The sequence below is a fragment of the Diadema antillarum genome, unplaced genomic scaffold, assembly GCF_040938485.1.
Source record: "Diadema antillarum isolate AM-2024a unplaced genomic scaffold, OU_Dant_1.0 scf00000028, whole genome shotgun sequence".
NCBI classification, from domain to species: domain Eukaryota; kingdom Metazoa; phylum Echinodermata; class Echinoidea; order Diadematoida; family Diadematidae; genus Diadema; species Diadema antillarum.
The window spans coordinates 2,269,444-2,285,816 of NW_027270917.1; the positions used below are offsets into that span (position 1 = coordinate 2,269,444).

At 37.3% G+C, this 16,373-nt stretch overlaps 1 protein-coding gene across 1 annotated transcript in view; it reads right to left on the bottom strand.

Moving 5' to 3' along the window:
* The window catches only part of LOC139735851 (uncharacterized), a 38,963-nt gene extending 24,023 nt beyond the window's left edge, over positions 1–14,940 (bottom strand). Inside the window, exons 1-2 of the mRNA XM_071646600.1 lie at positions 14,820–14,940; positions 7,118–7,289 (exon numbers count right to left, since the gene is read on the bottom strand). Of these exons, the coding sequence (XP_071502701.1) occupies positions 7,118–7,289; positions 14,820–14,839 (192 nt within the window). The 5' untranslated portion in view covers positions 14,840–14,940. The remainder of the gene's footprint in view (positions 1–7,117; positions 7,290–14,819) is intronic.
* Positions 14,941–16,373: the final 1,433 nt, after the last annotated feature.

Here is a 16,373-nt window from a genome sequence, read left to right on the forward strand (position 1 = left end):
TCACCAAGTTTGCCACCTATGGTCCCAGATCGCGCATCTATGCCGCCAGATCAAAGCTCAAGTCCACACGCATCTTCATCCATGAAAATCTCACCATCGAAAGACAAAAGCTGCTGAGAAAGGTGAGAACAAAATATCCTCCACCAAATAACAAGGTATGGACACAGGATGGCAAAATCAAGGTCAGAACTGCCAACAATGTGTTCACAATTGCGTCCCATGACGACTGGACGGAGCATTGTAAGCATACACATACCTAACATGACCGCACCTGTTTATATACAGTTGCTATGGACGCTAAATCGCCAGCGGGTTTTGCAGAATGTTCACACAAACGGCTCCGTACGCCTTTTGTTAGCTGAACTTGTGAACTTTTGATTTTGCAATAACCGTATTAATCCTTCCCAGCAACTTGTTATGTGTTATGTAACTATATAAGTGTTATGTCCGTATGAAGTGTACTTTTTGTTCGAACACCGTAAGATCGAATCACAAGATATGTGTATGTGAATTGTGCGAAAAGCAATGTCATGAGACATGCTACATGTCAAGCTGTTCGCTGCACTTAAATCCAAAATGTTATATTTGTCCTTCGTGTATCTCAAACGAATTGCCATTTAACCACATACTTGAAGATGATGATTTTCACAGAGAATTATTCTCTTTTTTTCACTACTCTGGCAGTGATATCTCATTTGAATCAGGTCTTGACTCCCACGTTTTTGATGTGTTTGGCATGAATAGTGATGATAATGTTTCCATCAATAATCTAGAAAGTCCATGCAATTATTATTTCAATGACACTTTCAATCACAAATTTCTGAAATGTCAAAACGAGGCTGTGTTCTCCCTATTTCATTTGAATGCTCAGAGTTTGTCTGCAAAGTACGAATGCTTAACCGACTATCTGAGTAGCCTTTGCCATAAATTTTCAATTTATGCTTTCACTGAGACTTGGTTTAACTTGAATGTGTCCTCCCTTTACAATATGCCAGGTTATTCTTTGTTACATAGATCACGTGAAGGAAGGAGAGGAGGAGGGGTTTGTTTCTATGTGGAATCTAAATACGTGTTTAAGGAAAGAGATGATTTGGTGTTTTGCAACGAATATACAGATACTTTATTTATTGAAATTGATATGAAGCACGCAAAGAATGTTATAATTGGTGTGGTGTACAGAGCTCCAAATTCAAACCCTAGTGATTTCAATGGTATGCTAGAAAAGTCTTTGAAAGCTATTGCCATGGAAAACAAATTATGTTACATTGTTGGGGACTTTAACTTCGACATACTTAAATACTCTGTGAGTTCATGTACAAGCGAATTCATGAGCGTAATGTATTCGCACGGTTTGTACCCACTTATCACTAAACCTACCCGGTTAACAGCGAGATCATACACTTGTATTGACAACATATTTACCAACGTTGTTGATAAACCAGCGACTCCAGGAATCCTTTTTTCTGATGTTTCTGACCACTTACCAATTTTTCAATTTACAAAATTTGACAAACAGCACCAACAACAGTACAGGCTCGAAAGTCACGATCAAAAGCCAATTTATGAAAATTTTGATATGAAAGAGCTCTCTCGGGAATTATGCTCAGTCAATTGGTCATTTATTGAAAATGGGAGTGATGTTAACTCCTCGTATGATAATTTTCTTGAGACTTTCACCAAGATTTGTGATAAACATGTTATCCAGCGTGCATCACTCAAGAAGACCAAAAAATATACTATAAGAAAGCCGTGGGTAACAAAAGGAATATTAAAGTCAATCAATAAAAGGCAAATGTTATATTACAAACATATTCATGTTCCCTCACGTAAGAATGAAGTTGTGTATAAACGATATAGAAACAAATTGAATGTGATTCTACGCAAATCAAAACGACTTTATTTTGCAAACTTGATTGAAAGAAATAGATCAAACCTTTGTAAAACATGGAAAATTGTAAATGAGATTTTGGGGAGAAGTAGCAAATCTGAATTGCCACCTTTTATTGAACTTTGTGGTCAAAAAATTGAAAATCATAAAGAAATAGCAAATGTTTTCAACCAGTATTTTGTGAATATAGGAGTCTCAATCTCAGAAAACATTCAAAGTTGTCCAAAGCATTTTACAGATTATTTGAGCTCGAAAACATCAGTTTCCATTTTCTTCTGTCCTACCAATGAGTCGGAAATAGCTGAAATTGTGAAAGACATGAATTGTAAGATTTCATGTGGTCATGATGGTTTTAGTTCTAAATTTGTAAAACAAATTATCCATTATATTGCTCGTCCCCTGGCTCTTATATTCAATCAATCGCTATGCTCAGGTAAGGTCCCAGACTCCCTCAAACTTGCAAAGGTAATTACTGTTTATAAGAAGAATAATAAATTTTTGATAGAAAATTATAGACCAATTTCTCTTCTTCCAACTTTCTCCAAAATAATTGAACGCATAGTATATAAACGTTTGTACAAGTATTTGTCCGAAAATGACCTTCTCATAAAAGAACAATTTGGTTTTCGACCCTCCTTTTCGACCGAAACAGCATTGTTACACACCTTGGAACAAGTCATTTTATCCCTTGAAAAGAAAGAAATTCCCTTGGCTATGTACATTGACCTGAGCAAAGCGTTTGATTCACTGGACCATAACATACTCTTGCACAAGCTAGAACACTATGGTATTCGTGGTGTGCCTCATTCTTGGTTTGTTGATTATTTTAGTGGACGACAACAATACACCAGTTTTAACGGTGCTAAGTCGGACCTCATGCCCGTATCTTATGGCGTGCCCCAAGGTAGTATCCTTGGCCCTCTTCTCTTTTTGATTTATGTCAATGATGTTATCAATTCATCGAAAGTTTTTCGTTTTGTAATGTATGCTGATGATATTAATATTATATATTCACATTCTGATCAGAAAATCCTTAACCAAATTGTTAATGAAGAAGTGCAATCCTTATGCAACTGGTTCAAGGCAAACAAACTACAAATGAATATTAGTAAAACGAAATACATGATTTTCCAATCTTCCAGAAAACAGATACAATTTTGTCCAAACTTTTCTATAAAAATTGATAATAACGAAATTGAAAAGGTCGCCACAATAAACTTTTTAGGGGTATATATTGACGAAAAGTTGTCCTGGAATGACCATGTCAATTATGTTCATGGAAAGATAAGTGTTGCACTTGGTATGATGTTCAAGCTTCGTTCGTTAATCCCGAAAAATACACTGTTCATGCTTTACAATGCCTTTATCTTGCCGTACTTAGACTATTGTAATCTCGTCTGGTCAGGGACTAGCCAGCGACAATTAGATCGGCTAACGGTCCTCCAAAAGAAAGCCATTCGCCTTTGTACAAATTCCCTCAATCTTGCCCACACCCCTCCATTATTTAAGGACTTGCAAACGTTAAATTTTCGAGACAGAATTTCATTTAAACTTGGAATTTTTATGTATAAATATGTTCGCTCCGTCTTGCCAGATATATTCAATGATTATTTTTCTTCTCATGCCAAGAAACATTCTTTCAATACTAGAAATAAACAATGTTATATTTTACCATTTTATCGTCTGAAAATCAGTCAGTCCAACTCTATAAAGTACAAAGGGGCTAAATTGTGGAATTTTTTAGGCATAAAACTGAAATCTGTTAACACATTGAATCTTTTTATGACTCAATATAAGCAGCTTTTTCTTAATCTGTATTGATTAATGTTTATGAATGAATGATGAATAATTGTGCAATTCCCATACAAACCTTTGACAATTACCCTGCATGTTTGTTTGTTTGTTTTTTATTGTATAGTATTATATTGTATTAGTTCAGTTGTTGTTTTGTTTCCTGTTTCCTGTCTCTATCATAATGTATTGTTGATTTTGTAACGGCCTCTAATTTAAGTTCTGTTTTGATATATATATGTTTCATTCAAAACTGTGATTTTAAACTATATTGTAAAGGAAATCTCCATTTCCAAGCCCTAGGCTTTTGCGTGATTTCCTCCTTTGACTCACACATCTATGTAAATATTTTATATGTGATTTTATGAAATGAATAAAGTGAAGTGAAATCTGTCTATCTGTGTCTGTCTTGTGTATCTCTGTCTGTCTTTACATATCTGTACAATTGTACCTCCCTCTCCTTCTGTCTCTTAGAACTCTGTCTGTGTGTATTTGCAAGTGTGTGCATGTGTGTCTTCCTGTACACATACTGTACAGTATACACATAAAGAGAGTATACAACCATCTCATCTGTAGAGTACATTTGTACATATAGAGTATTATCTATACAGAGTATATTATCTCTCTCACCCTCCTTTCTCACACTTAAGATGAGTCTGCAAAATACACTGCAAGCATGCAACAGGTGGGAGTCTTCCTCCTCAATATTGTTCCATGTGACTTATATTGTGAGTCACTTTCCACCAGCACAGATGATAGGTGATCCACAAACTATATTCTACGTAACTTGTTGACGTCAGTGGAGATGAAAATCTTGAGCCCGAAGTGTGTACTTTAACACACATTCTTCCGCTGTTCCCAGGGAAAATTCTACTAGTCCTCAAACAGAATGTTGTACGTTTCACACGTGAAGTCGTGACTGCAGTGACAGAAGCAGCCCTAGCATACAACTTTGAAAACAGCTGAATGAACTATACTCAAGTTTTTGTGTTTCTTAATAAAATATTAAATGTAAACAAAAACACACAATCACAAAGTGCTGTCAAGTACATTTGATTATCTCTTTGAAATGGACCGTGTGTAAAAAAAAATATTATATATAATAATAATAAAATAATATATCAACCACTGCCCAACAAAGCTGCCTATTAAAGTAATGAAATACTGACACTTGTGATTATAAAGATGAATACACAGCATCTCAGTAGGTTTTGTATTGTTTTGACGTGGATTATTCCCTAGTTTACAAAACCAATAATAAATCTAATGTTAACACTTGCTGAATCAACCATTCAGAAAGTGATGTGAATTTCACCGAAAGCTTTCAGGAAGTGAAGTCAAGCAAAGCCAAGGGAATTTCCCTTAAACTCCAGTTCCACTTCTGTGACTTGTCAGGTGATTTATTTTTTTCTTCTTCTTCTTCTTTTGGTGGTACACAGTGGGTATGCACACTTTTGATAGCATTTATTACTACTAAATACTTTCTGCCTTTGATGAGAAATGATGAACACTTAGCTGATACTACACATGCTTTTGTTTTTTGACAGTACATTTTGTATGTTTAAGTGCCTACAAGTATACATATGTATGTGTGTGTGTGTGTGTGTGTGTGTGTGTGTGTGTGTGTGTGTGTGTGTGATTTCTTACATGTTATACCCAGGGCTGCCAACACTGGAAACTAGATGAGAGTGAGACTCCCATAGGCCAATGCTATAATTTAGGAGTCAAAATGAGTGAGATCAATAGAAATGCATGCAAATGAAATAAAGTTTTAGAGTGAGAAAGGACCAAAATGAGTGAGTCTCACGCTCAATGCGTGAGAGTTGGCAGCCCTGTATACCATCTCATATCCTTTCTTCACACACATCTATAACATATCCCATTACATACACAGTTTGCTTCTTGTGTGGTGTAGAAGTCAAGAAGAGTCTAAATATAAAATCATGACAAGGCAGGTGGCAAGCGATCAGTCGAATCACACTAATGCTATCTTTATGTGACTAAGCTCTACTCGGTCACCACACCCGGCATTAGTATTACAACAGACGGTGTGCGTGAGTGTGTGGACACATACCGGTATATACATTTGTGTAGTGTGTGAGCATACGTGTGACGCAGCAGCTACCACTTGTGTACAAAAGATGTAATCATACACCTTGTTTTAGGATTATGAAAACAAGCACTGTAGAGCAATACAAGCTTCATGGTTTGTAGTCAAGTAGTCTGGATTTCTATGAGAGCAATTATTCTAGCAATCTATTGCACTTACATCCGTATTTTGGTTTCATAACCTATCCGTATTCTGGTTTCATATCAAATGAACTACAGTACCACAATTCAAGTAATTTTGATAAACCACCACTATCACAGGAAAGGAACAGCAGCTTTCCATATATTCAGATGTTGCAATAGCGCTAGCATTTTAATATTCAAAAGAACTATAGTCTTGTACATGTAGGTCTCAACAAGCAAAGAGAAACATTTTTAACTTTCTTTCATTCTTTCATACAAAAGCTTGCAAGCTTGGACGCAGTGCAGTGTATTGAGCATGTACATATGTACGAGACACAGTAGTTACATGTACTACATGTGTAATCAAAAACCGAGTTTTAAGATTATGAAAACAAGCACTGTAGAGCAATACAAGCATCATAGTTTGTCAATGTACATTTGTAACAGTAGTCAAGTAGGATGGATTTCTTGAGAGCAATTATTTTTCATAGCATGATAGCAATCTATTACACTTACATCCATATTCTGGTTTCATATCAAATGAACCTTGGTTCAAGTAAATTTGATTAACCACCACTATCACAGGAAAAGAACAGCAGCTTTCCACGTATTCAGATGTTGCAATAGCGCTAGCAGTTATTCAAAAGTTGTACATGTAACGTCTCAACACGCAAAGAGAAACATTTTAACCTTCTTTCTTTCTTTCATACAAAAGCTTGCGAGTTTGGTAGCAGTGCAGTGTTTTGAGCATGTACATATGTACGAGACGAGACACAGTAGCTACTACATGTGTAATCAAAAACCGAGTTGTAATATTATGAAAACAAGCATTGTAGAGCGATACACGCATCAAGGATTGTCGATGTGGCAGTAGTCAAGATGGCTGACGGAAACTATAGCATGATCTGTTCTACTGACATCCGGACTCTGGTTTCATAAATGAAATAGTATATGAAAATGACAATGAGAAAAGAACAGCCCGGCAGCTTTCCATGTATTGAGATGTTGCAATTGGCATTAGTACTTTTTTTATCAGCTGTAGGACTCAACATGCTTTTATCATATAGAGAAACATTTCAGACTTCTGAGTTCTTTCTTACATAGAAACACCTGTGAGTCTGGTAGCAACAGTGTTTCGTTCTGAAGACACAACAAACTACGGTGTTTTGAAAAAATGGTCTCCAGTCCTCTAAACCCTAATTTTACCTGTCTATCTTCTCGTCTGTTTCTGCGTGCTGTTCGTCCCGTCACGACGGCGCGCCGCGTCGTTCCATCGGGCATTACGATGTGGACCTCCCGCGCTAGGGCTGCCCGGCGCCGCATGTGGTACCAGCAGAAGTACAGACCCAGTTTCAGGAACAGGGCCACCACCACCAGGCTAGAAATGTAACACAACCAAAAATTTGTCATTTCAGTACAAGCATAATACGATATGCCATGGGCTGGGAAGCATTACCCTACAGTAGCTAGTGTACATTGCACGGCCAAAGGTAATGAAAAGTGACAATTGCTTGCCTTATTTTGCAAGGGTGGTATTCTGAAAATCTTCCTAAGTTTCTTCCTCAGTTTCTTCCTAAGTCAGAAACTTAGGATAGTGCCTAGGAAAGACAAAATTGGTATTCTGAAATTTCTTCCTAGGCACTTCTTAATGCAAATTAGGCCATCCTTATCCCCACCCACGTCCTTTCCTAAGCCAATACGAAATGCCGTATCTTAAGGAACTAACCAATGACAATCGCATATTACTATGACGTAGGGTCAAATGCACGAGAGCGCGGCATGTCCCCTTTCTCACGCTCATTTCGCGCATCAAAGTACATGTGCGCGCAATGACTGACAAGCGCGCCTATCACGATGCTTGCAGTTTGCTATTCTTAACAACGTACTTAGGACAGGGGTGGAGCTTTCCTAAAATATTTTTCTAAAATTCTTTCCTAAGTGCATTCTAGAATACCAACCTCTTCCTAAGTCAGAAATTTGCATATTCCCGCCCCCTTCCTAAGTTTCTTCCTAAGTGTACTGAGGAAGAAACTTAGGAAGATTTTCAGAATACAACTTAGGAAGAAATCCTCACTTTGGAAGAAATTTCTTCCTAGGAAGGATTTCAGAATACCACCCCAAGAGCTATAGAACTTCACTTGTGTACAACATTTTAAATAATTCCCAATAAAGATTACTGTAAGAAAATGTAAACCCGGCTATATTCCATGCTACAGTACATACTACAAATATCCCATAATATGATATAAACCAAAAAGGCGCTCGATTGGCTAATCAATATTATTTGATGACTACTACATTGTACTGTAGTACCCTAATCCCACCTTCAAAAATCCAAAATAACTTGGTACAAGAGGTATAGTACATTGTAAATTACAATTTTTTCCAATCACAATATTGACTTGATAATCCAATATTTCATTTGTGCGCTTTCTCTTGTAACATGAAATACATGTACACCCTTCCCATGTTACTTACACACATACAAAATTGTACACACACATCAACAGTGTGCATGGTCTATTACAATGTATCTTCACATGCCTTTCAAGTTTATTCATAGTCATAAACTTTTAGCAATGGTAGCATGAGTGAATAAATTGTGTGTGACTCTGAAAGTCACATGCTTAGGCATGCATTGCATTGTACAGGTTGTACATTACAAAATTTATTGCAAAACTTCATGCACCATCAGCAATACCATTCATGCCATAAAATACCATTGTACTCCATGATATTACTGTAAAAACGAATTGGAGCCGACGGGCCTTCTTGCTGCATACAATGTACAATTTTCGTGAATTGCCACTGGTATCCAATGCATATTGTGTAGGCAAGAACTTTCGCGTGCATTTAAATTTCGCGAATTTTGGCGCGTGAAATTCGCAAAATTAGAATGCACACAAACATTGCACCTTGCACCAGACTATCAAATCTATGTCAGATTGGGGTCTAGGGCAATTACCCCCTGGGCAATTACCCCGCACCCTTCCCCTGGCCCTAATCCTAATCCTGAACCTAATCTTAACCCTAACCTAAATTCCTAAACCCTAAACCTAACCCTAACCCTAATCTTTACTCTAACCTTACCACTAACCAAACCAGTATTTAACGGGGGGGGGGGGGGGGGGGGGGGGTAATTGCCCTGATACGGTCAGATTGCTATATCAATTAATGGGTGCATTTATCAATTCACTTCTGGCACAGAATTAAGATTTCCAAACTATTTTCAAGGAGTTTGGACAGTTAATAATACAAAGCTGACCCTGTTTTGATTATGGGATTTGAAATGTGTTTCTGACATGCTAAAAAAAGGACAATCGCAAACACGTTTGAGCCAGAAACTAATTTCTGTAGAGTTGAGTTCAAAACACTAAAGCTATTTTGAAATGTGTTTATAGCTACAGTAGGACCTGCCAACTACACATCTCCGCTCCTCAGGTCAAACTGCGCAATGGAGCTGCGCAGTGATAAAGGCCTCCCAATCAACTCACGAAAGAGTTGATAAATGCCACAACTCAAGAAATGCCATCCAAAAGGCGTTTGCATAGATTTTAATATGCATTTTGATAGCTGGCATTGAAACGTATTTCAAATATGGGAAAGTTGACAAAACACAGCAAATGTGACATGGGCAAAGTGCACTACAAACTCAAATTTATGTGCAATCAACATAAAAACAGTCTCCTTTTAATACACATTGCCTCCATGGGGAAATTACATTTTGTACCCTTGGACAGGTAAAAATTCTCTGTGATGACGCACATCAATTATTTCCTAAGTCACAGGATACTTGGGACTAAAAATGGCCATGATATGATGACCTTTAATTTCCTCCCATAATCATGATCCTATCTCTCGCTAAATGATTGCAAGGTTGAAACATTTAGTGAACACACGTGTAAACTGCATCATCAGTGGATGCCTAACTTTTATCCCCCATTATAGCACATTTTAGGCCTAATGATGCTGTCAGTACTACTATCATCATCATCATCATCATCATCATCCCACTTGTATCTATTACTAGAATTACTAAATCATTTATAATAAAATACAAATAAATATTGTTATTTGTAATATTTAGTATATACAGTGTATTGTTGTCATTACCATCATTAATACCAGAATAACAATGGACACATAACATGCAATTATTTAAAGGACAAGTTCAACTTCATACACATGTGGATTGAGTGAAGGCAACAGTATTAGTAGAACACATCAGTGAAAGTTTGGGGGAAATCCGACAATCCGTTCAAAAGTTATGAAATTTTAAAGTATCTGTGCAATCACTGCTGGAGGAGAAGGCTACTACAGTGTATGATGTCACATGCGTACAACAATATAAGGAAAATAAAAAGAGAATTTCACAAAACTTGACTTTTTGAATAAAGTGCATTATATACAAGCTACTGACTATGTTAGGGGTAATATTATTTCCCCTGACATCTGAAAGAGAGAAGTCGAGTGTTCTTTTATTATGTGAGAAAAGTGAGAATATCTTGAATTTTCTTTATACTTTCTTTATATACTAATAGCTGTACTCATATGACATCACAAGCTATAGTCCTAGTAGTCTTCTCATCCAGCCGTGACTGAGCAAAGACTTCAAAAATTCATAACTTTTGAACGGATTGTCCGATTTTCCTCAAACTCTCATTGATGTGTTTGCTGCATTCACTCAACCCACATATCTATGAAGGTGAACTTGTCCTTTAAAGCATCATCAGCTGAAAAGCCTATACGTAAATATGGGAAATGTACAAGTACATTGCTGGTATATAGATATTTTACACCTTTTTATTTTCATTTCACACCTCTAACATTCTCTGAAGGTGTTTTGGGAAATAACAAACTATGTCACATGTTTGCTTTCCATGAAGTAAAATAAAAAATTATAAAAAACTAGAGAGGGGCCGTCAAAGGCGGCAGACCCACGCCTAAGTACAAAGTCGGGGTAAACATAATGTGCATTCGGTCATCTACCAGAATTCGGCCACTTATTTGCCAGTGTGCTTTATCACCAGCCAGTGAGTTCTACTTTGGTTCTACAGTCACATCACACGCAAATCACATCATTACACATACGGTATTAACACTCATTCACGTACAGGAAAGTCCTTAAGTCTCCTCCAAAAATCCATCGAAAATCCCAAATTCCACCGTCAAAAGTGCAGAATCGGAACTTTTCCAAGCGCGCGCGAATTAAGTCCAGTTTTAAGAGTATTGTCTACGCGACGGGTCGCGGAAAAAGCGCTAAAAATCGAGAAATACGCCGTTTTCTTGCGGGATATTTTGATTATAGCAAGCCGAGAGTGTGATGATATCAAAGGTCGTATGAGTGTACGATCTTTGATGGTATCCACAAAAGCAAAAAAGAAAAACAAAATTTACGTACCCCCTAGGCAATTACCCCTATGATTAGTGTCTACGGGAATTATTCAATGCAAGGGTTGAATGCAAATGTCTACTGCACTAGTATTCGGCCACCAACGAGCGCCGCAACGTCCCCGGTGCAATTTTGCACCAACAGTGTAGAGCGCGATGCATTTTCAGCGGCCTTGCACACGCATTGACATTGAGCACGCATATCGTGCAGTGTGACTGCGACCGAGCAAAATGCTCCTCCAACGAAAAAAACAATCAATGTTAATTTGAAAAATCATCAAATATCAAAGGTCGTATGAGTGTACGATCTTTGATGGTATCCACAAAAACAAAAAAGAAAAACAAAATTTACGTACCCCCTAGGCAATTACCCCTATGATTAGTGTCTACGGGAATTATTCAATGCAAGGGTTGAATGCAAATGTCTACTGCACCAGTATTCGGCCACCAACGAGCGCCGCAACGTCCCCGGTGCAATTTTGCACCAACAGTGTAGAGCGCGATGCATTTTCAGCGGCCTTGCACACGCATTGACATTGAGCACGCATATCGTGCAGTGTGACTGCGACCGAGCAAAATGCTCCTCCAACGAAAAAAACAATGTTAATTTGAAAAATCATCAAATATCAAAGGTCGTATGAGTGTACGATCTTTGATGGTATCCACAAAAACAAAAAAGAAAAACAAAATTTACGTACCCCCTAGGCAATTACCCCTATGATTAGTGTCTACGGGAATTATTCAATGCAAGGGTTGAATGCAAATGTCTACTGCACCAGTATTCGGCCACCAACGAGCGCCGCAACGTCCCCGGTGCAATTTTGCACCAACAGTGTAGAGCGCGATGCATTTTCAGCGGCCTTGCACACGCATTGACATTGAGCACGCATATCGTGCAGTGTGACTGCGACCGAGCAAAATGCTCCTCCAACGAAAAAAACAATCAATGTTAATTTGAAAAATCATCAAAATACGGGCCAGTTTGTGATGACGGAGAACGAACTTTCATAAATCTAGAAGGACATAGTCCCTCAAATAGGCCTAAACGTAAATTTCGGAATTCTTACGAACATTTGAGCAGCGAAGTCGGATCGTTGGGGAGTTTATGTGTTCGTATGGTAGCGGAAAATCGCAAAGTGAGAAACGGGAAATTTTCGGAATGGTCACTATACCATGGGGTCAAAACTTCAAGGTCACACAGAATTTGCAAGGGTCAACCGATTATCACCAAAATCTAATCGATTCTTTCCTGTCATTATCCAAACATTCCCTGAACATTTCGTGCAAATCCGTTTATCCGTTCTCTTGTTATCTTGTACACAAACAAACAAACAAACAAAAAAACAAAAAACAAACAAACAAACAAACAAACAAACAAACAAACAAACATACGGAACCCTTTACATAACCCCCTGCCGATTTTCATCGGCGTGGGTAACTAAAATTCTTGAAACTTCACATGAGTATGTACACTGTACAAGTGTACTGTATACTGTGTACATCTACATGTTGGAAGTGTTTTCAGGAGAAAATGTCTGACCATATACTGAAGTTTGGGAATTTCGAACTTTGAACAGAAAGAAATTGGCACAAGACAAACCCCCTCAACATATGCATTCTCTTTTATAGAGACTGTACAATGTATACTGGTATAAAATGTCAGAAAAACCCATCCCACAATTTCTGAGAGACAAAAAAGTGCTCACGCTTAATGTACAACTGGTACATCATGTAACATGCAGCAGATTGTAGGCCAATATTTGAACTGATTGCACAACATGATCACACACTGTGTTGATAACATCTACATGTACACTGCTTAGTACTGTGCACACACCATGAGAGGGAGAGAGAGCATTCCCCCTGCAGTAAATCAGCTGACTTCAACCCACCCATGACACATACTGAGAATCCTTCTACTCACAAACCTTTCATATTTTACTCAACAATGATTCACTGGAAATCAGAGAGATGCATTGCAGTAGCTACACTATATTTGCATGACTGTACAAATTATACGGATGAATGTTTTACATACATGTTGACAAGACTGTACAGTGTATTTCCTTTTCAGCAACAACAATGACTACATGTATCAAAACCTGGAGCATAAGTCATGTTCATGTTCACATCAAGGTGCCTGCCAGGATTTGCGAGTTTCTGTCTGAGTATGACTAAGACAGTGTGAACAGGATTGGGGGAATCTCCTCCACATCCTGATCTGCACATGAGTAGTTTATATCCATGGCAAGCATACAATACATCCAGAACAATACAGCGTAGTTTACTTTTGTGGGCAGCATTGTTCAGTGTACTGGGTGCCTCAGTGTATACACATACCTTAGTCATGCAGAACTCTGTTCCCAGCGCTTTCACACTTTTTATCCACTGCATGATTAATTCTTCACTATGGCTTTTTTTTTTTCCATTCTGCAGCTGAAACAATTAATTCTTCACTATGGCTTTTTTTTATTGCATTCTGCAGCTGAAACAAAAGCACTCACAGAGTGCAGACCTCTGCCAAGCAGCTCATTTCCACATACGTAAGCTGAAAATCGCCCAATATCCCAATCCAATCTAGAAGCCTTTCGTACGTCAACAGTTTCCAGCTACAAATGTACCTTGCCTGAGCAGAGCACGCACTTTGGAGCGCGTACATGTTATTAAAACCGCAAATAGTTGCAGCTTGAATTCCCAAGTTCATTGACCTGATCTGCAAAAAGACCAAAAATCCTTCAAAATCTTTCAAAATTCCAAGACCACTACCAAAATGTAATCATCTCTTCCTTGTGTCATTATCAAGTTTTCCTGCAAGTTTTGTTCAAATCCGTTCACAACTTTTTGAGCTATTTTGCAAATTCGACAAACCAATGCAATGATCACTAAGTAACCTCCATCCTTGGCACAGGTGATAAAATGTATAATTATGGAAATGTCAGCTGAGCCAATGCTAATTTGGGATTTGTAATCTTATAGAAGCTTTAAGTTTGAAGCTGTTGCTGACTGCCAATATTGTTTCGATTTTTTGTTATACAACTCAATCCATTTTTACTGACTGTACTGTACATGTACATAAAGATATCAAAAACACATGTAATATTTTTCCTGTAACAGAAGTCATAGTACATACTTATTATGTACATAATTTTCAGTCATGAGCAGCAGAATGACAAGAAATACACATTATAGAAGAGCACAGAACAACTTTTTCCTTCATAAAGCATTATATTCATAAAAAATTTCTCACAATGTCTGCTTAAATTGTCTTGAAAAAATTCCGAATGATATTCTCTGAATGAACTAGTGAACTAGAATGAGCTAGTATTGTATTATATAATCCCTTTTCACCATTTTTAAAATCTTTTCATTGATCAATCACCATGTTCCCCCTAAAAAAACAAATCAACTGCTCCTACCATGCGCTATCTGTACAGTACTTAATGACAACAAAGAACAACTACCAGGAACAAGGAAGAGGTTGATTACAAATTTGTATATCGTCTAGCTCAATACTCACATGTAAAAGTAGTATTCCATGATGGCAGTGGGTAATTAAACCTGAGAAGTAATCCAAAGACACTGTCCAGCAGCAGCTTTTGTTTCGCACTTACAGCAAACTTCCCCGTATACTGGATACACAACTTGATCACTACTGGTGCAAACAGTTGAACAAAACTGCAAGCACAGATGGCTGATTGTCATGTCCTGATTCAGTGATGTATCCTGTGTAAAGGAATTTATTTTAAAAAATACATAAAACAAAGAAATCATTAATGGTATGTGATGATACAATATGTAGTTTCTTGCGGGAACATAGTAATGGAAGCAATAGTATGTAGAAAAAAATAAAACTAACGTGGCACAAATCACATTCAAAGACTAGGTAAACAAACTGTATACAGGTAGCATTGGCAAAGAAGAGACCAAATTATGTATACAGTGAGTCTATCATGCATTTTTAACTATCAGAATACTGGTAATGCATCCAAACAGAAACTAAATTGTAAAAGTTTAACAGCCATTTCTTTTTCAAATTTGCTGCCTGTTTTACTGATACCAGTAAGTGAAATTTTTTTATTATTATTATTATTATTTTTTTTTTTTTTTGGCCGAAGTGGTGACATGTTCTACATGTCACAATGCAATGTAGAGCTGTAAAGTTTGTCCAAGTGCTGTACATGTATGGACAATAGGATAAAACCATGAAAGACAGTGCCGAGGTATGGAGACATTCTACCCACAATGATGCTCAATGCCCAAACAAAATATTGAAAAAGACGTTCATGAGGCACTGCTTAAACTGTGTACATGGCATACGGCAGGCAAACCATAGTGGATCCGCCACTGTGGTGTATGTGCGCGCATATGTACGGTATGTGTGAGCGTGTGTGTGTGTGTGTGTGTGTGTGTGCATTTGTGCATGAAAGAAGATTGTGAAAAATGTGGTTCAGAGGTTGAAAGAAAATGAAGCCTTTAAAGAAAAGGCTAGGAAAAGGGGGGAAAGGAAATGAAGGAAAGATATTTAAAAAATGAAAAAAAAAATGAAACAGAAGGTTTACAAAATAGAGAGTTCACTGAAAGATAATGGAAGGAAAAAAGAAGAAGAGAAACTGGCATTATAAAGGAAAGCAAGAAAGAGATGGATATATTTGAAAAGACAAGAGGAAAGCAAAGAGAAACAGCAAAGCACTATAGGTAGAATAATAATAGAATGAGATATGAATCAAAGCTGGATAAAAGCAATGATGATTAGAAAGGAAAGAAAGAATTATACAGGTTGAAAAGGAAATGAAGAAAAGGATTCATTAGAATTACATACGGTATAAGAAAAAGATTATGGAGAGGATAGAAAGGAAAGACCCTTGTAGTTGGAAGGAAAAACAACCTACGAAGAAACAAAGAACAATTACGCAGAAAATACAGTTATTAAACACAAAATAGGAAATTGAGAAAGTTAGACGGAGGAAAACCAAAAAGAAATGATTAATAGGAAGGAAATGGAAATTTACTGTAGGTATTGATTCTACCTGAAAATGAAAGAAGAAAAGATAGAAGAAAGAAAAAGATGTAA